Source organism: Cricetulus griseus, assembly GCF_003668045.3.
Source record: "Cricetulus griseus strain 17A/GY chromosome 1 unlocalized genomic scaffold, alternate assembly CriGri-PICRH-1.0 chr1_1, whole genome shotgun sequence".
In the NCBI taxonomy this organism is placed as follows: domain Eukaryota; kingdom Metazoa; phylum Chordata; class Mammalia; order Rodentia; family Cricetidae; genus Cricetulus; species Cricetulus griseus.
This window is the reverse complement of record NW_023276807.1, coordinates 192,438,172-192,464,857: the sequence shown is the minus strand read 5'-3', so window position 1 is coordinate 192,464,857 and position 26,686 is coordinate 192,438,172. Positions and strand designations below refer to the sequence as shown.

Here is a 26,686-nt window from a genome sequence, read left to right as displayed (position 1 = left end):
TTTCTGTGAGTTCAAGGCCAGCCTGGTCTACAAAGCTACACAGAGAAAACCTGTCTCAAAAACAAAACAAAACAAAACCAAAAACCAAAACCATCAACAATTGGAGTCACAGTGTTAATATCACAGTAATCATGGCTCATATCCTCCACAAATGCACTGTGATCATGAGCTAAGTGCCCAGCATTGGCAACAGTGAGAATGGACAACTGTAAAGTCACACTTCAAGTCTGCTGGGGACTGGGTGAGCTGTGTAGCAGTCCAGTGAGATGCTGAAAATGCATTATGACCTAGAAGATGCCCTGGGTGTCAAATAAAAGGCCTGTGCCCTTCAACAATGTTGTCGTCCTGTTTTTAGAAAAGAAGTGGGTGGAGGAAGAGACCTTGTTACACCCAGAAGCTCAGGTGTGTCTCAGTACCAGGAAAAATCCAGAATTATCACCTTATGTTCCAAACAGATGGCCCTTGGGTCAGATCCAGCTAGCACTGTGTTGTGTGACCACTGACTATCATGTGGGTACAATGATGAAGAGTTACCAGAACTTAATACTTTGGAAGTTTCTGTCTTTCTTTTTAACAAAAGATCTGGAATTTAGGTGTCTAAAAAAAAAAAAAAAAAAGCTGGGATGTCTTATCTCTTGGGGGTTTTAGTTTTTTGGGACCCCCAGAGCAGGAACTCAATAAAAGACAGTTTTATTCAGTGGGGTCTGGTGTCCATTGGCCTTTGTTTTCAGGTATTTTATCTCTACTATCCTGAAGGCATTTGTTTATGACACCAAGTCTCCCTCTGGTTTTAGCCAGATTACCTCTGGCAAAGGAGAATTGTGGCAGGTCCCTTGGAAGGAGGCATTTCCCTTTTTACTTTATTCTGTATGGCTTTACCATATTACTTGAAAAGCATCTTTGAATCTGTGTTAGCCTCTCAGATTCAATAGCGAAAACTCCAGTTCCTTTATGAGCACACATGCTGCAGCTCAAAACGAATGTTGCAGGCCAGGCAGGCATTTCTTATCAACTTTCTTGGGTGCTGTCTTCACAGACCCATTTTGTTACTGTAGTTCTTAGTCCCATCAGGGTGGGAGCAGCTGCAGAGGAAATGGCTGTGCGCTGGCCTTTCCTTCCTTTCAGTAGGCGGGGCTGCAGTCCTTGCCAGGGCATCTGTAGACTTCCTTCTCTCCCTCCTTCCTTCCTCCTCTACTGCTACCTGCCCTCGAGCTTAGTCAGATTTACCTATCCCATGAACTGCCTTTGGTCCTCTTCCCTGTTCGGTCAGTAGCTGGAAGTTTGAGTCAGCCTAGGGCTGGTGGATGTGAGTGGTCCATCCTTCCACTGAAATGAACCAGACCATAATGTGCTCCGGTCAGCTCACATTTCCCTTGGATGTTCACCAGGGTAAGGCTGGCTTTGGGGATTGCAGTTCTTGGAAGCTGCTTCCCCACAGCTCTTCAAGAGAGGAGGGGCTGGCCTTAAAGAATGTTCCAGGAATCCTCAGGTGATTACCTTTCATTCTTCAACTCAGTTGCCACCTAAGAAGGTTTTTGAGGGACCTAAGCAAATGTGGGGTTCTTCCTGTTGGGTCTGAAGCAAAAATCCTTCTCAGTGAGGTGTTAGGCTTGGAAAAGGAGAATCTGAAGGACCATTTGGCACCCACATTTGGTGGACACTGAGCAATCCTGAGGGCCAGCCCTGAAGGGGACTCCTGCTTGTTTTTTAGGCAGGAGCACTTTGACAGTGATTTCACTTCTTCTTTCTTCAAACAAGTACACCTGCTCATCCTCTCTGAAGTATGAGGAGAGCCCATCCAAGCCGCCTCTGGACATGTCTAAGTGTTTGTATCACTTTCCAAGCATCTTGGGGTTCCACACTTCCCTGGTGTGGCCTGGTTTTCGTCCAGTACCTTTCCTAGATGCCTTTGTCCCTTGCACTGAGAGTTCTTAAATTTTGTCCCCATTGAAATTCCTTTTTTTGGGTTTAGTTTATTCTGAGCTCCCTCTTCAGTGTGTGTGTGTGTGTGTGTGTGTGTGTGTGTGTGTGTGTGTGTGTGTGTGTGTGTATGTGTGTGTGTGCGCGCACGCACGTACACGAACACGAATGTGTGCTTGTGTTTTCCTGGCAGCCTTTCTTATAATCCCTGAAGTTAAGCCTTGGACTGTGTCTCCTTCTGTTAATCAGTGCCTTGTCCAAATAAACTGGCTCTCTATGCTGGTCACCTGAACCATGGTGTACATCTTTGTAACTAAACATTACATTTAAGAAGATTTTTACAAATAAATTCTGCCCTCTTGGGGACCTTAAAAAATAACTGAGAACTCTACTGGAGTGAGGTCTCCTTGAGCTTGAGACCTACAACACTGTACAGAGAGTGGCTGTGCTGTTTTACTGTGCTCTTCCAGACCATGTAGGCCATAGTGATACTGTCTGTTTTACCTAAGGGAGTCTAGATTTTATGAGGCAGAGGATGGGTGTGCATTCCAAAGAGACCTTTGGTTTATACAATGAGAAATGCCAGCCCCAAGACTTAATTCCATAATAACCATGAGAAGAGCAGGAAGCCCCTGTGATCCTGGACAAAACACCAAAAGGAGGGCCTCCAGAAGCAGCTCTTTTTAAAAGGCACTGAAGGGAAGATGCCAGATTTGCCCAAGTAAAAAGAAAGCAACGGATGGGTGTGTGGTTACTTTTAAATCGTGGCTCTGTGTGTGCTCTGTGTCTTAGACAGGGCGTGAAGTTCAAGGGGACTATTGATTGTCTGTACCTAAAGCTGGCCTTCTGGTATCCCTCCTAGTGATTCCTCCTTGTTTCTCTATTTCACTCCAGTGTTTACATATATAGAGCTCTGCATGGCAGGCAGCACATCCCAGGGGCTGCTGGGGCATCCCTCATGGCTTGCTTCTAACAGACACTAGAGATTGGTGCGTCTTTGAATGTCAAAGCCAAGACTGCTCGAAAGAGCAGCTGTAGCAGCAAGGCAAGGAAACTACTAGAGGCAGGGAGCCCTAGGCTGGTGCTCTCAGCTTCTGACACTTGTAACGGATGGCCCCTGTCACTTCCTGTCATGCAACTCAAGTGGCGGGGAGGAGTTCCCTCAGGGAAACCATGCTCACACAGCCCAGCGAGTCCTGTCCACAGGGCTCTGCTGCAGTTAGCAGCCAGGGCGACAGGGTGGATGAGGTCGGAGCGCCCCATGGTGTGGTGCTGCTTCTTTCTCCGTGCACAGGTAAGTTCCCCATTGTTCCCGAGCTGAGGATGGGTGCTCTCAGCTCTCATCCATGCTTCCACTGGGTGCCAGAACCTGAGGTGTGGGTAGTCTTTTCATGATCCAAGTTGTTGTGCAGTGAGCTGCGATTAAAAAGCAAACAACAACAAAAGAACACAAAGACCCTGGATGATGGAGCCAGGTTCCTGCCTCTCTAGGTTTGGTCAGGAAGAAGTTGTGTGGGGTGGTTAGGACAGCGGTTGCCGCGTGTGTATGCAATGGTGAACCAGGTAGCAGGAATCACTGTCCCCACCTCTTCAGCAGCTGTGATTGGAGGAGAGCAAGTGGAGGGCTGGTCACTCTCTGTTCTACCATGCCAGTATTTTGATCTTTTTACAAGAGACCCACATCAATTAATGGGAAGAAAAAGATGCAGAGAAAAGGACAAACTACTTTCTCCTCTGATGTCTGCATCTCAAGGTGGATTTCAAGTTCACCTTCTCTTCTTTGGGTTTAGAGTGGCTGAACTTAGTTTGGAAGCTCACTAAGTTCAAAGCTACTCTTTTGTTGATTTCCCTAAGGTCCTGTCATATTTAGAGGATGCTCGTCACTGGACAGATGAGACCAGACTGGCACCAGTGAGGATTCCAGGTTCTCCCTCTGTGTGCTAGAACTTGGCATAGGTTGTTTGGAAATGAGCAGCTGAAAACAGTTTGTTTCTAAGTTGAAGAATGGTTCAGTGTCCCAAAGCTTACTCTCCTGTCTCTTTAGTTTATTTTGTTTGGGGTATGTGTTGATGTTTTAGAGAAGCCAAAACTATCTTTTAAAGGCAAATCCCATCTCATCAGAATTACATACCCTGACTAATTATTGCAATCCTGATTCCAATTCCTATACAAGATTATTACAGGCACAGGTTTTTTGTTTGTTTGTATGTTTTTATTGTTTTATTGTGGTAAAATTCATGCAGCATTTGATTTGCCACTGTAAACATTTTAAATATGTAAAGTTCAGTGATATTAAATATATTCATAATGCTGTATGCCTATTGCTACCATCCATCTCCAGATCTCATCTCATCCTGTGAAAGTAGAACTGGGTCCATTGAGCAGTTCTCCTGTCCGCTACCCCCTGGTAGATGGCACCTGCCATTCTACTTCCTGTCTCTCCTGTGTGCTTGTGTGTGAGTGGGCGAATGTGTATGTGTGTATGAGTATGTGTTTGTGTGAATGTGTGTGAGTGTGTGTGCATTTGTTTGTGTAGGCCAGAGGTCAACATTAGGTGTCCTCCTCAATTACCACCTCACTAATTTTTAAAATTTGTGTTCATTATTGTTGTGTGTGTATACATGGTGTATGTGTAGGCATACTTGCATAGCTCACATGTGGAGGCTGGAGGACCACTCTATGGAGTTTGTTCTCTCCTATCTTTTTGTGGATTCAGGGGATCAAACTCAGGTCCTCAGGCTTGTACTGCAAGCACCTTTGCCCTCTGAGTCATCTCACTGATCCTCTACTATCTCTTGTGAGACATGGTCTCTTGCAGAGCTGTAGTTGGCTAATCTGAGCAGACTGACTGCCAGCAAACTCCAGGGATCCTGCAGTCCATGCTTTCCCAGCTCTGTGATTATAGGCCTGGGTACCACCATGCCCAGCATCATGGGGGTGATGGGGACCCAGACTCAGACCCACATTCTTGAACAGCATGCACGTTATCACCCGAGCCATCTCTCTGTGATTTTGACTGTTCTAAGCATTTGCATTTCTAGTCAAACAGGATTTGTCTTTCTGTAACTGGATTGTTTCACATAATGTCCTCAGGGCTTACCCATGATGTAACATGTTTCAGAATTTTCTCCCTTGAGGCTGTATAGTATTCTGTTTTGTGTATGTGCCACATTTTGCTCACCCATCCATACCTTACTAGCCCTGGGTTGCTTACATGCTTTAACATTTTGAACAATGCTGTTACAAACTCAGATGTACAAACATGTCTTTGAAACCCTGCTTTCACTTTCTAAGGGTCTACACTCCAAAGTAGAATTGTGTTTCAGGAGCTATTGTACAGTTTCCACAGCATCTGTGCTATTCTGCATTTTGCCTGAATCACACAAGGATCCCAGTTTCTCTATATCCTTGCCAACACTTACTATTTTCTGTTTTTATGCTTTTTACGTATTTCTATTTGTGTTTATCTAATGCTGGTGGTGTGGATGTTTTCATATATATTGTTGGCCATTAGTACATCTGTGGAGAAACATCTCAAGTCCTGTGACCATTTTTTGATCATGTTGTTTGATTTTTGTTGCAGAGTTCAAAAATTCTCCTTGTATTCAGGATATTTATCCGTGTGTGTGTGTGTGTGTGTGTGTGTGTGTGTGTGTATGATACGTTAATATTTTCTCCAATTTTATGGTTTCCTTTTAATTCTACTGATCCTATACAAACCTTTTTTTTTAAATCCTGTCTTGTGATTTGAGTAATTTCATTCTCTCCTTCAAATCACTACACCAGCTATTTGCTTGCTTAATGAAGAATAAATTTTGAGCCTTTGAGCATGGAAATTGGCATTTAAAATTATCTCATATAAATGATATTAACAATGATATTACTATAGGAATTGGCTACTTTATTTCCATTTTCCAGATGGGGAAAACTGAGGTTTAGGGAAGTTAATTTTCCCAAAGTCTGTTAGTGGGTGAGTGGATCAGGTTTCAGATGGAGGCAGAATGGATGCAGAAATGACATCCTTAGCCATTAGGCAGGATGTGGTGACTTTAAAGCTGGGGCCCTGCCCAGGTCTCCTACCATGTATAGTGTCTGAAGGACTTGCACTCAAGTGCTTTGTCAACTTGTCCATTTTGGTGGTTTGCTGTGGTTCAATTACATGAGTAAGAACATTCATGACAAGTCACTTTCTCTGGGCCTTAGTTTCCCTACCTCTCAAATATCATTGTCTCCAAACTCATTTCAGCTCTGATATGAGTCTGAGGCACACAGATATGTCGTATCAAAGTAAACTCTGGCTTTTATGTCTGTCTCAGTTCACAAGTGATCAAATTGTGATAGGATAGCTGACTGGTCTTGGAAATACTATGTAGTAAATTTTGATTTCTTGTCTCTTAGAGTCTCCAGAAAAGGCTCTGGAGAAGTTGTGGTTGTGGAAGGGAGAAACCCTTTGACGCTGCTTCCCGAACCCTTTCAAGAGGTAGTCAGTTCGTCTTAGACCTGGTCAAAGTAGTTCTGTGTCTGTGGAGAGCCAGTGGGGTGGGAAGGTTCAGGGCATGGGCTCTGGAGCCAGACAGGTTCGGGCTTGAGTTCCAGCTTTGCCTTCCTACTGTGCAACAGAAGGTGTGCCATGATGCCTCCCCTGACCTGACCCCTGAGTTCTCTGCTGTGAAATGAAAACAATGCTGCCCGCTTTCTTGGGTTGTCCTGAGAAACAATTGAAATAGCTCATGGTGGTGCCACTCAAGGCCAGCATTCAGCAGATGTCACCAGGTCCCATGTTGTACTAACTTGAGCATGTGTGGATGGCTATGAGAGAAGTAAGTGGTTTTATACTGGATCTTTGCTAAGAGGCCGAGAAGCGATACTGCCAGAGAAAGGAAAACTTAGTATTCAAGGACTTGGCAGCAACAGGGCTCTAAAGGCCCTAAACCTTTAGTGAGGTAAATGTGATCTTGGCTTTTTGATTTTGTGGAGGGAGCGAGGCAGTATATTCCATGCAAGAACTTCATTTAAAACCCATCTTCTAGCCTTCCAAGGACTGGACATGGGAGCCACAGGAGGGGAAGGACATTCAGAGCTGGTTCTGAGGGAGCCTTCCCCATAGAACACTCAAATGTGTGACTCACAAGGGACAAAGTCAGGGTGGTGACCACCACTGCCTACTGGACAGAAACAATGGGTGGCTCTGGGACCTAAATATAGATGGTATGGATGTCATTTAGGGAAACAGGTTGCGGTGCCGGCTGGGTGGGCAGCTCTCTCAGGAAGTGCTCAGGAAGCAGGCTTTGGCTGTGATCCCTCACTCTGTCCATCCTGATTTCTAAATAACTTTGTCCATGTTCTGGCTTCTCTGCTTCCCCAGCGGGCCTGCCTCAGCAAGCTGTCTAGCTCGTTTTCCCATCTCTTTCCTGCCAGTCTTGTTGTGCTCACCCCCCACCCACACCCCAGGTCCCACCTATCTCATTTCTTCTCTCATTCCTTCTATTCTAGCAGGAAAGAGTAAGGAGTTTGGGAGTGATCAAGTTTCAGGCTCTGCAGTTAACATTGGGTGTTGCTAACTTTCCTGGCTTCCACCTCTCCTCTTAAGGCAATAGAAACACAGCTTTTAAGGATCTGGCCCCTGGGAGCAGCAGGGATGGCTCAACAATTAATAGCACTGGCTGCTCTTCTAGAAGACCTGGTCTCACACCCACATGGTGGCTCACAACCATCTGTAACTCCACTTTTCTAGGCTCCACAGACATTACACACATGCCATGTATGGGAATATATGTAGGCAAAACACATATATACATAAATTTTTTAAAAATTAACAACTAATAAAGAATCTGGATCCTGGAGTGGACACCTTGACCACACTTCTCCTTACACAGTGACTGTGCAAGTTTCTTACCTCTCTGGGCCTCAGCTTCCTCACCTGCAGAATGGGGATGAGAATCAGGCCTATACAAAGTTGATAAAGTCAGTCTGAAACCTTTCACACACTAATAATGCTCGGAACTATGACCAGTGGCTGTGATTTGGAGGAAAGAGAAACTTGAAATGGCCCCATGTCCTTCCAAATTCATCCTCATTTGTCACATCTGAACACCAGCTGGACTGTTATTTTTTTTTTTACACACTGTTCTTTAAGTTGTCATTTAATTTTTTTTTTCTTTTTTGCCTTTGGTGTTTTTTGTATTGTGTTATTTGTCTTGTGTATTGTGTTTTTTCTTCTTCTTAAACCTTAGCTTCATTGTATGACTTAAGGGTCCTGAACCACAGTTTGGCCCTTTCTTTGCTAAGAAATGTTATGATAAATAGAGATGGGCATACTCCATCCTGTCTATGGTGATTCTACAACACACTGGGGTCTGTGTCCTTCACAGACCTCACAATGTCTGAGGTCCAGCTTGCTCTCTGATGTAGGGAAGAGTTCAGGAAACAGACTCTGGCTGCTTCTCTGCCCACCTGCTTTCTGATTTGCTTCATCCATTTTCTGGCTTCTCTTCATCCCTAGTGTGGTCATCTCATGCCTGGCTCATCTCCTCACCTCTTCACCACTAGTCCTGCTGTGGTATATCCCCACCTGTCCCCCTGAAATTGACTAATTGCTGACCCTGGTGCTTCATGGCAATGAACAGTCACCCCAATTCTAATCTGCCCCCACTCCTACCCCCCAAAATTGGTTCTTGTTTCTGTGCCAGGCGTTCAGATGAAATGTCAATCTTTGTGGCCCCTGCTGTCTTTTTTGCATGACCCATTACCAGCCTAGAGAGGAAGGGACAAGAAAACCACAACATGACCCAGTTTCTAAACCACGCCTTTGTGAGATGGTGAGAGAGGTCAGGGTTACTCTCGGTGTGAAGGGGACTGCCTCATTCAGTTTATGCTGAGTAACAGCCATCCCCAAACTTTGAGGCAGACAGACACAAACTTTATTCTCCTCCTGATGGGCAGGCTGGCTAGGAGCGTGCTCCATGCGTGTTCACACGTGGGTTCTTCTCTTGTCCAGAGGAGCAAGCAGAGATGCACCATATCTTCTAGGTTATATCCTGCTTTCCTTTCCAATTGCTGTGACAAAATACCCTGATGAAAGCAACATGGGGAGAGAGGGTTCATTTTTGCTCACTGTTCAGGCTATGGTCCATCACTGCAGGGAAATAAAGGTGGCAGGGACTTGAAACAGCTAGTCCCATCCACAGCCAAAAACACATAGAAAATGCATACATGCTTACAATCACCTTACTTTCTCCTTTTTAATACAGTCCTGGACCCAAGCCTAGGGAATAGTGCCACCCGCATTGGGCTGGGACTTCCCACCTGTTACTGTAATCTAGACAATCTCCATAGACTTGCCACAGGTCAACTAGATTTAGACAATCTTTTGCTGAGACTCCCTTCTCAGGTTATTCTAGATTATGTCAAGTCAATGATTAAAACTGGCCATCACGTTGTGCAAGCCTGAAATTGTCACTTCCACCCACATTATATTGGCCAGAGGAAGTCACAGGCCCATGCTAAGGGGTCACAGATATCATTGCTGAGCCTACATTTATTGATCTCTGTGTACAGCCTTCTGCTGTATTGGGGTTAGAGTAAATGATGCAGATGAGGAGGACATCTAACCGAAGGCTTTTGCTCCTGGACAACTCGGGTACGGAACTCCCAGGCTATTCTGGGTGCTAACTTTTCAAGTTCCCACATGGTACTTGGCCTGCCATAGTCTCTCTGAATCACTAGCCCTCCCTCCTCATGAGTCCTCATGCACCCTGGGGTATTTTCCACAGAAAATTGCACATAATTATGAGCATTTCCCCCCTGAAGGAAGAGTTCTGTTCAGTGACTCTCTTTCCTTCTGTCTCTGAAAAATCCTGTCCGGTGGAAGAGAAGGTGCTTTATGAATCAATGCTGATGTCAGAGTTGAACTTATATTAACCGTGTTCTCCAAATGAGGCAGGCAGTGAGGATGAAGAGGGTTGATGAGACTTCATTTATATGGTTATGGTCCCTACCCACTGAAAGAGATAGGGAAAAACTCATCCTACCAAATCTTATTTGATTAATTACACAGCAGAGACCCAGATAGGTTACTTCCCTTGCCCAAAGGCAAAAGATGATGATGGTAATAATAATAATTACTATTATTAATAATAAATATAATAATAATTATTATTACTATTAATGTTTTTCCCAATCAGGTGGTTTATGCTCAAATGAGATTAGATTGAAAGTGTATGTGTGTATGTATATACATGTACCGTATATACCATGGTATATACATCAGAGGGCAACTTTGGGGAATTTGTTCTCGCCTTCCACCATGTGGGTTCTGGAGCTTGAATTCAGGTTGCCAAGGCTTGGCGGCAAGAATTAACTTTCTGAGCCATTTTGCCGGCCCATGGTGTTAGACCTTACTATCCTTTTAGAATATAGTGCTTGTCCTGTACTATCAACTTCATGGGCCAAATGCTCCAAAACTGAGTTTTCTTGTCCTTTCATTTCCCAAGTCCAAGACACAGATGACTGAAACATGTCACATCTCTCAACCACCACAACCATCATGTTGTGAGATGATTAAGGTAGAGCCATGTCTCCTCTTTCTCTGGTCTCCCCTATTCACATGTCCCTCTGTCCTAACCTAGAGCTTCACACAGAGCCGGCTGAGTTGGGGACCTATGTTGAAGCCATAGGGTGAAGGTGGAGATGGGACGGAGCAGGGAAGAACTGGACCCTGCAGAGTCCTGGAAGTCTTATTTGAAGCCATTCTTGTGTTCTTTTGGAAGGCACTTTGTTTTCTGGAGGATTGTTTCCGCAGCCACCAGGAAATTAGCCCCTCCTGGGGGGTCAGCAATGCCACCACTTCCTGCCTGTGGCTGGCTCCTGGCAGGCTGGTTCTTGGCCAGCAGAATCCTTGTGGCCCTCTCTTTTTTTCCCTTGCTCAGCCTGTCTGCATGGGACAAGGCAGGGCATAGAAGAAGAGGATTGGAAAGGTCTGTTTTACTTCACCATTACATGGATTGCAGTTATTCCTATGAGAATGTAATCGTGCCAGGAAAACGCCTGTCTCTGGGTATGCTGTGCACTGTGGCACAGCACTGCCCCATAGAAACCGCACAAATGACATGTATAATTCTACATGCCCTAGTAGCCAGGTTAAAAAAAGGTATCATAATATTAGCTCAATACCTAATTAGTAGCATTTGGTTTTAATTGCACACACACACACACACACACACACACACACACACACACACACTATATATATATATATATATATATATATATATATATATATATTCAAATATACAGGTCAACTGAGGCCAGCTACATTTTAAATGTCTGGTCACTGCATATGGGTCACAGTGGCCAATTCAGGTCTATTATATTTATTATTAATAATACCACTTGGAGAACCTGCCCTGTCTTGGATGGAGGGCAGTGGCCACAGGTGGCACTACTTGAAATTGGCTAGTGCAGCCAAGGCACTCAGCTCATTTTTTTCTCTTTATTTTACTGAATTAAAATGTAAATTTAAATAGATGCATATAGTTCCTGGCTACTACATCATACACCACAACTCTAGAGGTTTGATCTCAGAAAAATGTCAATTTAAACCTGACCAAACTATCATTTCTCACTTTGAGCCTTGGTGGGATTTTAAAGATAGATGACACCATTGGTAAGGGTAGCAGACTGGTCCACGCTTGGTCAGTGGGAGTATAAATTGCAGTGGGCTCTTTAGTACACTCTGGTAGCATGAATAATCACTTAGCTTCACATGCCTGGATATTACCCCTGCATTCTCTCCTGCACATAGACTGATTTGTGTGGAACATTTCCTGTACCACAGAAATGCTAGCTAATGCAGACTTCAATAAGTAAATGCATTAAAAAATATGCTTTGTTGGGCAGGGTGTGATGGAGCATGCCTTTAAACCCAGCACTCAGGAGGCAGAGGAAGGTGGGTCTCTGAGTTTGACACCAGCCTGGTCTATAGAGCAAGTTCCAGGGCATCCAAGGATACACAGAGAAACCCTGTCTTGAAAAACCAAAACCAAAGCCCCACCCCCCCAAAAAAGAAAGAAAGAAAGAAAGAAAGAAAGAAAGAAAGAAAGAAAAAGAAAGTAAGACTTTGCAGCTACTGAAGAGATGAAGCCATTTGTGTTGGCTTGATGGTTTGGTGGCATGGGAGGCTGTCAAGATACAGTAGAAGGTTACCACCATTTGGGTGAAATGCTTGCTTCTTTATGTTGAGACAGCTCTGGAAGAATTAGTCTGGAAGGAACTCATTGCAGAGGTTGTCTCCCAGAAGAGGAGGAGATGGCTGGAGTAGGGAAAAGGTGTGCCTGTCATTGTATGCTATGCCTCTCACAACTTAATCCCAAGTACAGTGGCTCACATGTGTAATCCCAGAGACAGAGGCAGGAAAATCAAGAGTTCAAGGCCAGTCTGGGCCACATGAAACCCTGTCTCACCCTTTCCCCTGGGGCAGAGGGAAATCCTCAATGATTAACAAAAGTGTCCCACACCCCTATGCATTTGTATTGCCTATTTAAAAAATAAATATCTAAAAAAAATAATAAAAAGAGAACACTTGGAGGGTGAATCAGGAGAGTTTCTAGATGAGGACACCCTCAGACTGAGTCATAAAAGTTGTACAGATGGCCTGGCAGGAGGAAGGCCTGAGGCTAAGGCGTGAGTGTGTAATAGGTTTGGTGATTTGTGATAGGTGGTACTGTAGGCACCCAGTGGTGACAGAAAGCTCAGTATGTAAAACAGGACAGTAACAGATGTTAGACACAAATCTGATTGGATAGATGGCAGGTTGAAGTCTTTGAGCCATAGATGGTTTGAAGGAAGTGGAAGCAACATGATTATATTTGTGTGAATGACAGCTCTGCAGAACAGTCAGAAACTCTGACTTTAGGACCCCTAGGGACTGCCAAGCTATAGAGGGAAGTAACATAGGGTTGACTAGAAAGCAGGCTTCCTGTGTATTGGCCTGAATGGAATGCCCCAGTAAATGAACCCAAGAGCAGGTCTTCAAATCCAGCTTCTTCCAACAGGCCAGCAGGGCAGAAAGGAGAGTTGGTTAAACACAGAACAAGGAAGATGCAGTTAAATTCTGTTCAAATGTGTGTTAGATAAACAGGTCCAACACCCCATTCATTGGAAGAATGGATACTTTTTGAGTGCCTAAGATTTTCTTTTTCATAGAGACAGGGTCTCAGGTGTCTCTGGTTGACCTCCAGTGACAAAGTCCCCAATGTCACTGCTGATGGCTTTGACTGTCTGGTCCTTCTGTTTCACTTTCTAAGTACTGGGATTACAGCACTGCCCAGTTTCATTCAGTGCTAGGTGGAACCTAGAGCTTCGTGGAAGTGAGTCAAGGGCTCTGTCACTAAACTACTGAGTGTTTATTTTTTCATGCTAAAACCATGGATGGTGTTATCTACATAAACAAAAGTTCACTGGGGGCTCTCAGTAAGTTTTAAAAGTATAAAGAGGTCACGAGTCAAAAAAAAAATCAAGATCTCTGGTTCAGAAGCAGGGAAGCTGTGTGTGTGTGTGTGTGTGTGTGTGTGTGTGTGTGTGTGTGTGTGTGTGTGTTCTATTTGGGTCACTGTGGACTCAACCCTTCCACATGAATCAGGTTGGTGACATGAGCCGGCAGTGCTGGAGGTGATGTGTAGTGTACATGACAACGTACAGTCACGTGAGTTGGTGTGGTTGTGTGTGAGAAGGTACTGTCCTGCACACTACTTCCCACTGATAGACATATCTGCTTTTCTAGTCTTATCTTTTAAACACATTGTGGGTGGGTCTCTGAGTGACTGTAGGCAAGACTAACTGTAGCATGTGTCTCTGAAGGTAGGATGCTGAGCAGCTGGCCACACATCTGCAGCTTGACTGGAAGCTGAGTGTGGCCCCACAATCTCTGGTCCTGTGTGTGTGTGTGTGTGTGTGTGTGTGTGTGTGTGTGTGTGTGTGTGTGTGTGTGTGTGTGTATGTGTGCGTGCGTGCACATGCTCACACTAGTACACACACAAAGAAATAGGTTTTCTATTTTGGTTCCCTAGATGAGGAAGGAATAAAAAATTGTTGAGATATTATTTCTCTTGGATAGAAATTTCCACATGAGCTGGTCTTAGGTGCCCTTGCTGAAGAAAAAAAGTCATGCATTGTCTATGCCTGACATGACTGGGGTTTGGGAAAAAGGCCCAGTCTGAGGCTCTGAGGCTTCTGTGAATCTGAAGGCAGGGTCATTGTCACCAACCTGCAACCAGTGTAATCTCACTGGGTCCTCCTCCCAGGAAGGCTATTTGCTTTACTTTAGCTGTCTTGAAACATCATTGCTTTTGGCCCGAGGTTCCATGTTTTCACTTTGCTCTGCTCCTGGCAAATTCAGAGCCCATCATGCCCGAAGCATCTTTTGTCTCTTTACTGACACAAGCAGGTAGTGGAAGTTTCCAACCTCCACATGAAAGCCTGTGGGTGTGACTGCAAGGGGATACACAGCCTCTTTCCCATATCTACTATAAACAGATGTACATTTTTGTGTTCTGCTCAGTGCACATGAACACACATTCTCTCTCTCTCTCTCTCTCTCTCTCTCTGTAGAAGGGTTACTATAATCTACAATTCTGACTCAAGTGGAGAACCTCTGACTTTTCTTCAAAGTGTTTTCCAATCTTTCTTTCTCATTGCCACTTTCTTCCTCGGGCTAGCAGTGTCCTTAGCCACATGTTATCATATGAGAAAGAAATGTTAGAGGCCATCTGGCTCAGCTCCCTGAACTTATTGATGGAGAAACTGATCCAGAGGGAAAGCAAACTGGCTAATGTTATATTTTTAAGGGTGCCAGCCTTAAAAATAGATCATAATTGTTCTCTAATTGGTTTATTTTACAATTTATGCATCAGGCAAGAAAAAGATAACATCATTATGACTTGGAAAACGTCTGCTAAAAATCAATAGCACAGGCTTCAAAAAGTTGTGTTACAATAAAGCTGGAAAAATATCTAGATGGAAGTTGAATTGTCTCTTTGAAAAAGCATCTCCTATGTGTCATCAGGGTGTCTAGATGATTACAACACAGAAGGTCTTTAGACTTCTCATTTGGAAGTTCCTTATCATCGAAGCACCCATCAAAAATGTGGGCATTGCTTCGTTTTTGACTGTACATAACATTGTGAGCCAGTTGGGAGTATCCCATGAATCCAGCCAGGAAGCAGAGCAGCGGTCCTGGCTCCCCACTAGCTCGGCCGAGCTAGCCACCCTGCCCCCTCCGCAGGGAGAAGGAAGAAGGTTGAGGGAAGATAAAGTGTCCATCCTCAAACAAAGCATGGCTAATGCTTCGGGTCTCCCAAGCACTCCCATTTCCTGTGGCTAAAGTTAGGCCTATTAGATAGGAATTTCATTTTTAATCCATGACTGGGCAGACAAGGAAAAAGAGGAGGCCCTATTCATCCATCCCAGGGGAGAAAGCCAGAAGGAGGTGCACATCTGTGCTTGTCATGAGTGGCAAAATGCATGGGACAGTTACCAGTTGTAAGTTACTTTGGTAACTTACAAAACCTTGCTAGAGCCATGAAAGTGAATCACCTTAACATTGAGATGCGCAAAATGATTTTCTACAAAACAACCATAAGGACTACCCTGATATTTGTCAATTGAAAGTTTATATTACTAAGATAAACAAAAGTTCAGTATGCTTGCCATAAATAGAAGGTACCTATTAAGATAAATAAATATTTCCAAACAATGTTATTAAACTTCAGCCTGCTGCTGTGGTCTGAGACTCTCTGTGCCCAGAGGGGAGACAGGTTGGTAAACATTAGAGTGAGCTAGCCTCCTGGATGGATTCAGGATGGCAATGAGTTGAAGACACAGTGACTTTGTTCTTATGCAGTTGTATGCTGAGCGAAGGACAGTGTAGCAGGTTCTGAGTTATTGTAAGATGTCAAGGAAATGTCAGAGGTCATCTGGTCCAGCTCCCTGAGCTTACAGTGAACAAAACTCACCTGCAGAGGCATCAACCATGTGGCATATACCACTTCTGATACCTTCTTCAGTGTCTCCTGTTCCTGTTGTCACTTCCTGTGTCCTATTTAAGAGAGTTGCCATCCAAGGTGGCTGACATCCCAAGGAATGCTCCCTGTCAGCGAAAGGAGGAATTTTGTTTGGCAAACCTATCTCCTCACTCCTAGTGGAGACTTATGAACCCTATTTTATAAACTCTTTCAGGTGCTCCCAGTGACTGAGACTCTGGCTAGACATGGCTGTAACCTACTGGCTACACTCGCTTTCCCTCCTTTCTGCCATCTCACTTCCATGTTCACCAGCTCTTCCAAGGAACCCTTCCAAGCAGATAGCTTAGTCCTCTGTTTTACCCCAGGATCTGTTTTACAGGAGTCCCAAATAAAGATACCAGTTATCCTAATTAGCTTTCATTGTTAACTTGACACAGCCTGGAGTCATCAGACAGGAATGCCCGTGAGCATGCCTCGGGGAGATTGTCTTGATTAGGAGGGCCCAGAGCACTGGCAGCAGCACCATCTTTAGGCAGGTGGTCTTAATCTGTGTATGGAAGCCAGCTAAGCATAAACAGTGAGGGAGCCAACAGGCAGCATTCTCTCATGATTCCTGTCACCATGTTTCTGCCTTGAATTCCTTCCTGATCTCCCTCAATGATGGACTGTGACCTGGAAGTGTAAGCCCAATAAAGCCTTCCTGTCTCTAAGTTTCTTTGATTCAGAGCTCCTTGCAGTCCCCTAAGGCCTGGGTCATCCCAGACACCTTTACACCATGCAGTCAGATTTTAGTAGGGACATAATTCCTTACACCTGAGACAAAGACAAGTATTTTTTTGATCAGAAGTATGTGTCTTACAAAGCAAACAACAAAGACCGGGCAGTTCATACAAGACTGACAGTTTACCTTTGATGGTCTTCCTCTTAGTCAGTATGGAAGAAAGCTGTAAGGAAAGTTACTGTAATAATCAGTACCCTTCTCATCGGAACAATGGATTCATCCAGATGTGACGCTGTCCCCTTGTAATGCCAGCACTCGAGACTGAACCAGCAGAGTCACTCATAAATTCCATCCCAGTCTGGACTATGCATAGCAAGCGAGTAGGAGTGTGGGACTGGAGTGTGTGGCAGGGGCAGAGAGCTTACTTGCCAACAAGATCCTTGGAGGCAGCTGGAGCTTCAGGGGCAGCCCTGGGCTGTGCTGAGGCAGAGGCCCCACTCTGGGTCCCTGGGCACCAACCTGGCTAGAGCCGGCTCCACAAGGGCCAGCAGTCTACAGCATGGCAGTGCCTCGCTGGAGAGTATTGCTTGCCGGTCTGAGAGAAGCAGTGAGAACAATAGTGTGGCAGCCAGTTATTACTCATGATACCATGTTTGGAAGGCTGTTAGCTGTGATTCGGGGCACTGTCATTCTGTCCCTGTGGCTGAAGGTAGAGGAAGGACTCACCAGGCCCATAAACTCCAGGAGGGATGGAAAAGGGTCTCTAAACACAAGGGTCATGTAGCTACTCAGGGTATTGTTCTTCAGTGGCCCTGTCATGTCCTGGCAAGATTTCATAAAAATCGAAAGTTGAGTCTAGTGGCATCAGAGAACAACGTTACCCTGTGCCTCACTTTCTAATCCTGGTGCTTTGCTCTGAAGTCCACTCCAGTCTGTTTCATCCTCAGGTATGAAACCAAGGCCTAGAGTGTGCAAAACCAAATCATGCTTATTCACTGTCTGACTCATTCTCTGAGAAATCAATGTTTTTCTAAGGTTAGGATTCTTTTTTTGCATAGAAAGTCTCTGGAAGATGAATCCACATGCCCACAAAATGCCAGTTACAAAGCTGTATGATTTCTCTTTAGGGAGGTTAAATGCCAAGACATTCTGGTGCCAAGGTACCATTTTAAAATTTCAGGGCCCATAATATTCCTGAATTTTGATAATAGAAACCCAAGATGAGGGGCCAGGGATATGGGTCAGTGGGTAAAATTGCTTGCCACACAAGCCCAATGACTCACATAAAAAGCCAGATGTGGCACACTCCTCCGAAGATGCAAGGCAGAGACAGAAGAATCAGTTGGAAGCTCCTGGGACAGCTAACCTGGACTGTGCAGCACAGTGAAAAAGCAAGAGAGACACTGCTTCAAAAACAAAGTAGAGGAGAGGACCAACTCCCAACAAAGTTGTGCTCTGACTTCTACATGTGTTCCATGGCATGTGCATACCTGAAAACCCATACATATACACACACATAAATAAAAAACAGATTCACTACCCCAACTATCATCATAGGGCCCTTATCCAGTAATTGATGGAACTAGATGCAGAGATCCATAACCAAGAACCAGGCCGAGCTCCGGGGATCCAGAGAGGAAGAGAGGATGGAGAGATCATGTGAGCAAGGGAGGTCAAGATCATAATGGAGAAATCTACAGAGACAGCTAAACCAAGCTCATGGAAACTCATGGACTCTAGACATACAACTGTGGAGACTGCAGGAGACCGAACTAGGCCCTCCATATGTGGGAGACAGTTGTGAAGCTTGGACTATCAGAGGGGCCCCTGGCAGTAGGACCATGATACAAACCTGCTACATGAGCTAGCTTGTTGGAGCCCATTCCCTATCGTGGGATGCCATGCTCAGTCTTAATGCATGGGAGATGGGCCAGGCCCTGTCCCAACCTATTGTGCCAGACTATGTTGACTCCTCATGGGAGCCCTTACCCGTGAGGAGGAGTGGACTTGGGGTGGGCTAGGGGGAAGGAGGGTTGGGAGGAGGGGTGGGAAAGAGAACCTTGGTTGGAATATAAAATGAAATCAAAAAATGAAAAATGGAAAAGAAAGAAAAGCAAATTCACAAAAAGAAATTCAAGATAAGCAAGAGGCACGAGTAAACAGATTTCGCTATTATAATTCACTCATTTAACAAATACTTTATTGAGCACATGGTGTGTGCTGGATAGTATGCACATCACTGTAAATGCATCAGCTAAATGCTTTCAGAAAGATGTGGTAAAATATAACCAGAAGATTCCAGCGCATGTCACAGGCTGGGACTCTTTGTCAGACTTGTCCCTCCTTTGTCAACCAACTCCAGTCCATCAGAGAGTAAAGGCTATGCCATAATTCTCAGTTGTTTTCTGGCCTATGGAAATCTGAAGTATGGGCATGTGGTTCATCAGTATATCCCACTATTCAAGTAGTTGGATCTGGTCTGAAACTCTTGCTTTGTGCAACTATCTACAGAGCCACCCTACTTGAATCACTTGAGCTCTTTAAACCTGATATGTAATACACGGGAAGCACCCAAACTATAGTGCAATTTGTTTGAAATGGTATAGCCCAGGCTGGCTTAGAACTGTGGCCCAGGTTATGCTACACCAATGTCAGCACAATGGATCTCTCTCCTTTGGTGGGGTGGGGGTGGGGGGTCTCACAGCCTGACCTTGAATTGACTATGTACCTGAATTTGTGTACTATCATACCTGGTTTCTGCAGTCCTGGGTTTTGAACCTAGGGACTTATGCATGCCAGGCAAGCACACCCTGCTCCCCTGTCCCCCCTCCCCTAGTGGATTTCTATTCCACAACCCATGCCTTTGCAGGCCTGAAAATTTCTATGTAGAACTAGTCTGGCTTTGAACTCACAGAGCTCTACCTTCTTCTGCCTTCCAAGTGCTGGAATTAAAGGTGTGCGCTACCATGCCTGGCTCTTGGTAGACCCTTCTGGCTCGGCAAAGGGAAGGAGAAAGGGCAAGACAGTTAATCCTGATTATCAACTCAATTAGGATTTAGAATCACCATAAGAACAAATCTCTGAGTGAGTCTGAGGGATTTAATTGGGATGGGAGACCCACCCTAAAAATGTGGGCAGCATCTTGACTTGGGCTTGGGTCCTAGATATGGATGCAGTGTGACCAGCCACCTCAGTCTTCTGTTGCCATTTTCCCCCCACTATGATGGACTGAATCCTCAAATTGTGAACCAAAACAAACCCTCCCTTCCATAAATTTCTTTCCTTGGGAGTTTTATCACAAACAACAACAAGAAAAGTAACTAATACAGAGGGGAAGGAAGGAGCTACATAAGTGGCCAAATATTCTGTAAAGAAACCAACTTCAGCCTCTTAGTTTGGGAGTTACAGCATAGTTGATGACACCTAGTGTGCCAGCAAGGATACTTGTTTGCTTATTAGTGCTAGGAATCAAACCAGGGCCTCGGGCATGCTGTATCACGAGCCACACTCCAGGCCCATACTTTTTGCTATGTCCTCATCTCCAATGCAGCTTAGAAAGCACCATGCATTAATTCCTATGGCATTCCTCACCTCTACTTTGTGGGGCCTGTTGCCCCAAGGAACCCAGGTTTCAGACACCAGTGGTGGTAGGAAGCCTGTGTCCTGTGGCTAAAGATTTGCCAGTTGGCAATTCATCAATCCACAGGGAACTATGGTGGACAAAGTGTCACCAGCCCAGGAGGGGCAACAGCATTTTTAAATAGCTTAGGACAGACCCAAGGACTCTCATTGTCTACTCAGTTGCCCATACTACTGTGAATAACCATGTCTATAGCTGAGTTATATAGTTGGATAGTCTGCCATTGGCTACATGAGGTGCTTATCTGGAAATTAAGCAGCAATTTAAACATTTCCTAGACCCCCCTCTCTGTATGTGTGTGTTTGAGAATTAATTTCTACTAATAAAATTTCAAATGACTCTATCAGTGAAGAATTAGAAGTTTTTGTTTATACTTTATTTATTGGGTGTGCTTGCTGTATGCTCCATGGAATGTGTGTAGAGGTCAGAGGACAACTTGTGAGAGTCAGTTCTCTTCTTCCACCATGTAGGTCCCTGGGATGGATGTCAGGTCCTTAGGTTCTGTGGAAAGTGAGCCGTCATCTTATTGGCTTCTTAGTGAATAATTTTAAGAACAATTTTTTAAAGTGTTTAAAAACCAAGAAACCGAAGGGAGTCTGAGAGTAGCATAGAATGCTTGCCTGGTACACCATAGCGTCAAGTGTTAATATTGCTGAGGAAAAAAAAAAACCAGATGAACAGCCTGGAGATGACTGGTGGTAACAGTGTGATGAATTAAGGGTTGCAGTTAATCTAATTATTAATCTAATCCCTGGCAACTGTGAGGCAGTGGAAAAAACTAATCCTAATTTAGAAAGCCGGGGAAGAAGTCCTGGCTAACTCAATTTTGTGCTTCTTGTCACAGCTCATTGTTGAAAATCTTGGTGGATACAAACCCTTCCTCCTACCTTACACCCCGACCTGGACAGAGACAGATCTGGGGCAAGATTTCTGTATTTTCTGGCATTTTCAACATTTTTTTGATATTTTCTCTTTGAGTTTTAGTCTGGTGTCTTCACTCACTATTACTGCTGCCAGTGGTCTTACTACTGATAATAGATAATACTGATAATAGATAATGTCAGTTCTAGAAAATTTTCACTGTGGTTACAGATGAGAGGCACAGACAGGTGACATGAGTGATTTCCTAAGGCTCCATGGCAGATATATGGCAAAATAAGAAGCAAATGCCCCATTTCTGCCTGTAATGGCCTGCCAGGCACCCCTAAGCTGTCATCAGTGCTGTCTGGGCGGGTAAGTTAGAATATATGGATGGACCAGTAGCTCAGAGGGTACCATGTGAGCATCAGATTGTTAGCATCAAATAAGAGTCTAGAGTGGGAGGAAAGGACCTGGGTTCTAGGATGCCAGAAAAGGGAGGGTGTCTGAAAACTGGGGAGAAGGAAAAAATAGTCTCTTGTTAAATGGAATAGGGTCTCCCCTCGATCCTCTTACCTTTGGGTGAAAACAAAATGAGGGATGTTTTTATGCTCAAACACGAGTTGGTGAAGTCAACTGAAGGCAAGCACACAGAACCCTTTTGCTGATCTCCCCTGAAAGAAGTCCCAGATGAAAAACATAGCATCAAAGCCTCTCAGACCACCAAAGCTGGTTTGCCATTGAGAAGATAAATCAAAAAAGCCTTGAGATCTGGTTTAAATTGAGTAATTATAAACGACTAATCAGGCACCATTTGCTGTCAGTCAGGAACTTCGCCTTCTCCATCAGTGGGTTTTTGCTGTTCTGGTCAACTTATTTAATAGAAAAGTCTGTGATTAAATAACAGGACTGTTTTGATGCTAATGAATTTAATCCCAGCCATTTAAAGCGAAGTCAGATTCACCATTTACTCTGAGAAAGGAGTGGGAAGGACCAGTTGCCAACACAACTAAAGATATCCAAGAGGCCTTGTGATCAACTCCATGGAGTCTGGGCGGTTAGGAGAGTTAGGTTGCAACCTAGGACTCTGTATCTGTCATGCTGAAGGCCTCCCCACTCTCACACCTATGCTGAGTGCCTCTCAGAGTCAAATGGTCACAAAGTAATGATCCCAGCTGAGACAGGGACAATAAACCACAGTAATAACTAGCTCTCTTATTATATACCTGGCTCTGTCCTAAATATTTTACACTCTAATTCTTTTTTGTTTTGTTTTGTTTGTTTGTTCTTTGAGACTGGGTTTCTCTGTGTAGCTGCCCTGGCTGTCCTGGAACTTGCTCTGTAAACCCAAGCTGGCCTCACATTCACAGGGATCCTCCAGCCTCTGCCTCCCAAGTGCTAGGAGGATTAAAGGCGTGAGCCACCACCACCCAGCCCACCCTTTAATTCTTAAAATATCCCTGTGATGGAAAAACTAAAGCTGATAGACACCGATATATCCCACATAGCTGGGACCTTCCTGACAAAGTAGTACATTCTCAATTAATATTGGTTGAGTAAATAAAGAAATAAAATAAGTTACTCAGAGTCATACCAAGTAGCAAGTGGCAGAGGTGGATTTTTATACTCAAGTTTGTCAAATTTCTGCCCTTAATTTCCTTAAGGTATACAAGGTAAATTTCTATGGACATATTAATATTGTTTATTATTTTTTTAATTTACACTTATTTATTTTATGTGTCTGCGTGTGTGTTTGGATGGTGTGCATGGACCACAGTGCATCAGTGGAGGTCAGAGGACAACTTGTCAGAGTCAAATCACTCCTTCCACCATATGGGTCCCAGAGATTGAGCTCAGGTCTTAAGGGTTGGCCATAAGCACTTTTACCCATTGAACATATAATTCATACACTTACTTACTTGAGATAGAGACTTTCTACTTTTGGCTGCTATGTAGACCAAGCTGACCTTGAACTTGCTGTGTGCTATGTAGACCAGGCTGGCCTTGAACATGGTGTGTGCTGTATAGATCAGGCTGGCCTTGAACTTACTGTATGTTTTTGGCCATGCACTTGCTCTATTCTCCTGCTTTTGCCTCCTAAGTGCTAAGATTACATGCACGAATACCCATGCCGGGCTTGTTTTAAGTAAGTATGTAAGCACATTTTAAAGCTATTTTTAGTTATTAACCTAAAGGAAAACATGTTTTAGCAGACAGGACAAAGAGAAGAAATCAGCACTGTGTGATAGAAAGACAAGTGGTTGGTCCAAAAGAAAATCCACCTCCTGTTCTGCACACAGTGAAGCCCTGACTTCAGCAACTTCAGCACCCCAGTCTTTTGAAATTAATACCACAGTGTTTATAAAGTAGGGGAGAAAACAGCTAATGGGACATGCCATTGGCTCCTAGTAGGTGCCTGGTTCTAGTGTTTCCCTTCTCTTCTGTGTTTGAGATACCTGGTGATTCTCATTGTCAGCTATGGCTCACAGCCTCATAGCAGTTCAAGATTTGGGACAGGGGAGGATAATGCATTCAGGCTTGGATCGTCCATATGGGCTCTTTGAGAATACACTAGTAGTCAGTTGGACCAGTGCTTATTCATAATCAGCCTTCCACAGAACTCCAGAAAAACAGGTTGTTCTTGAACCATTTGCCAAAGGAATTTAGATGTCTGCCTTGGGCCATCCGAAGGTGGCCAAGCCTAAAAGGAGATATCCCTGTAGCAGCCTGAGGGACAGTAATTATAAAACAGGTCCAGGAAATGAAGGGCAAAGGTGATGGCAGAGGCTATGAGATGATGTGATAGTCACAAGTCCCCAATATAGGCTGCCAGGTCCATCCAGGTTTACTCATCTTGCCATGACACCTTACAGCTAGATGTGCGAAAGGTCCTGCTCTATAGCATGTTCACACGGGCAGGGGCCTCATGGTGTTTTGCTACTTAAAGAAGGTTTTGCAGCACCCAAAGGCTTCTAGAAACTATAACCTATGGACTGTAAGCACTAAGAAATCAGATACTCCATAGGCTCACAGTTTTTTTCTGTCACTTTCAACTTTCACCCCCAGTTGGAAACACTGGTGTGCCCATTATGGTCACTTATGGTTTGCAGTCAGCTGCTTTCCTTCCCCTTGAAGCCACCGGCAAGGTTTGGAGGAACAGAGATCACATCTTCCTCTTGCTCAGGGACCAGACACGGACAAGCATTATGGCTAGATGTGACATTCGTTGAGCACATTAGAGCCTTCTTCCTGCGGAGGCATGGAGCTCACCAATGCCCCACTTGTACCAAGGTCTGCACTTACTGTGCTTTGAAAATTTTAAGGAAAAGCTATGCCCCTTCTGGTAAGGGAAATGCTGTCTTTTTATCTGAACAGTAAGAAGCTTGAGGTTGAAGAACCCAGCCTTCAGTGGCCTTGGTGTTGGGGTTTTGATTTGATTTGGGCTAGGTGGTTAGTGGGAGGGGCGGTGTGTTACCTCAAGAACACAGGTCTTCGCCGGGCCTTGGTGGCGCATGCCTGTAATTCCAGCACTCGGGAGGCAGAGGCAGGCGGATCTCTGTGAGTTTGAGGCCAGCCTGGTCTCCAGAGCGAGTGTCAGGATAGGCTCCAATGCTTCACAGAGAAATCCTGTCTCGAAAAACAAAACAAAACAAAAAAAAAAAAAACAAAACAAAAAGAACATAGGTCTTCTTCATTCATTCCTTTTGCTTTGTTCATTGAGTCACCATTCAGAAATCATTAACTAATCTGCTCAGCCCAGGGTGCTGGAGAGGAGCCCATAAAATTATGTGCTGGAATTGGAAACAGATGTCCAGTTACTGGGCCTCCCCTAGTGGCTTTCTTATAGTTGAAAGGGAAGTGGATAATGTCTTTGCTTCAGTATACTTGACAGAAATAACAGGGTTAGGAACTTGGTTCCTCAAATTCTCTGGAAATCCATCAGAGCAAGTGTGTAAGTATACGGTACACACAACAACCTTCTTTCCCAGACACTCCCCTGCCTAACTTGTCTGTGGCTATAAGCTATACAAGTAAAGTGACTGTGATCCCATAGCAAGCAGTGACAGCAGAGATAGTGCTTGAAACCTGAAAGGACCACAGAAAGAGCTTAGAATGGACAGTGTCCCAGGGTCTCTAAGTTGTAACACGATTAATAAAAACCTAGAGACAGATGTTGGGGCTCAAGCTGAAAGATTAGAGAAGCAAAATAACCAAGACCTGGAGATTTCTCACCTCCACTAAAGCTCAGAGCAAAGGGGCAATTGTGTCCTCTGTTTGCATCTCCAAACTGCACTGTTCACCACCAAGCTTCTGACTGCAATCCCAGAATGCTATGCTTTCCTCAATGTGGCTGGAGATTAATTCTCAAATGAGACCCTGTGTTTCTTCCTTTTATACTTCTCAAATCCCGGGATTAAAGGCATGAGATCCCAAGTGCTGAGATGACCTTTGTGTGAGCTATTTCTCTTTTAGCCTAGATCAATTTCATGTAGTCAGTGTGGCCTTGAACTAACAGAGATCTATCTACTTCTGTCTCCTGAGTCCTGGGGTAAAAGATGTGTACCATGACCGCCTAGCTTCTATAGTTAACTAGTGTGGCTGGCTTTGTATTCTGATACTTCAGGAAAGCTTTATTAAACCATAAATAATATATTACCACACCAAGTAGTCACCAAGGTTATCTCCGCAGTCCTCACCTGCTGCACACTGTGCACTTCCTCTGCAGGTCACTCGTGCCATCCCAGGTTTGGGTACAGGACAGCGTGAGAGATGGGAACTGCTTAGCATGACCTGGGTTGGATCCAGACCCTGTAAGTCTGTGACCTCTCAGAGTTTCTATCACCATCTTGCAGAATAGAGAGCTCTCTAGTGCCCACCTGCCTCATAGTGTGGTTGTCAGGTTCAAATGAGATCCTACAGAGAATTCTGTCTGTAAAAAGCATGCAGTAAATGTTTGCTAGGTTGAAATGTCACCTTTGTTATAGGTCAGATTAGATCATTACAGGAGCTGTCTCTCAGCTTACTTGTCAGTATCTCTGTGGCTTGGCTTTTGCTGGTGTTTTATAGATCATGAACATGATAAACCTAGCTTCCTGGTACTTGAGAAACTCCTGGTCCTGGTTGGGTTTGTAGTGCATTCATGCAGCTGCTCCACTGCACACCTTCATGACTAGCTGGAGTGGCTGCCCATATGGTCCTTTCTCTCCTTCCACCTGCGTCTCTCTGGAGTTGGAGGCTGGTGAAGAGAACAAGCCCCAAGGCTACGGAAATCAAGCAGTGCTACACTAGGCTCTGCGCAAGCAGTGGGACCTGAGTCCCAGTCTTAGCACCCAGTTCTGAGTTGTGGAGACAGAAGGATTCCTAACTAAAGTTTGCTGGCTTGTGAGTCTAGCCAATCAGCAAGTTCCAGGTTCATGAGAGTATCTGTCTTAACAAACAAACAACCAAACAGTGAAAGGTCCACAGAGATGTTCAGTTGTTATGATCATATACTGTTCTTGCAGAGGTCCCAAGTTGAGGTCCCAGGTC

At 44.5% G+C, this 26,686-nt stretch overlaps 1 protein-coding gene across 1 annotated transcript in view; it reads left to right on the top strand.

Moving 5' to 3' along the window:
- The first annotated feature begins 3,163 nt into the window (after positions 1-3,163).
- Arhgef3 (Rho guanine nucleotide exchange factor 3) overlaps positions 3,164-26,686 on the top strand; it is a 169,693-nt gene continuing 146,170 nt past the window's right edge. Inside the window, exon 1 of the mRNA XM_027389614.2 lies at positions 3,164-3,214. Coding sequence (XP_027245415.1) covers positions 3,164-3,214 — 51 coding nt within the window. The remainder of the gene's footprint in view (positions 3,215-26,686) is intronic.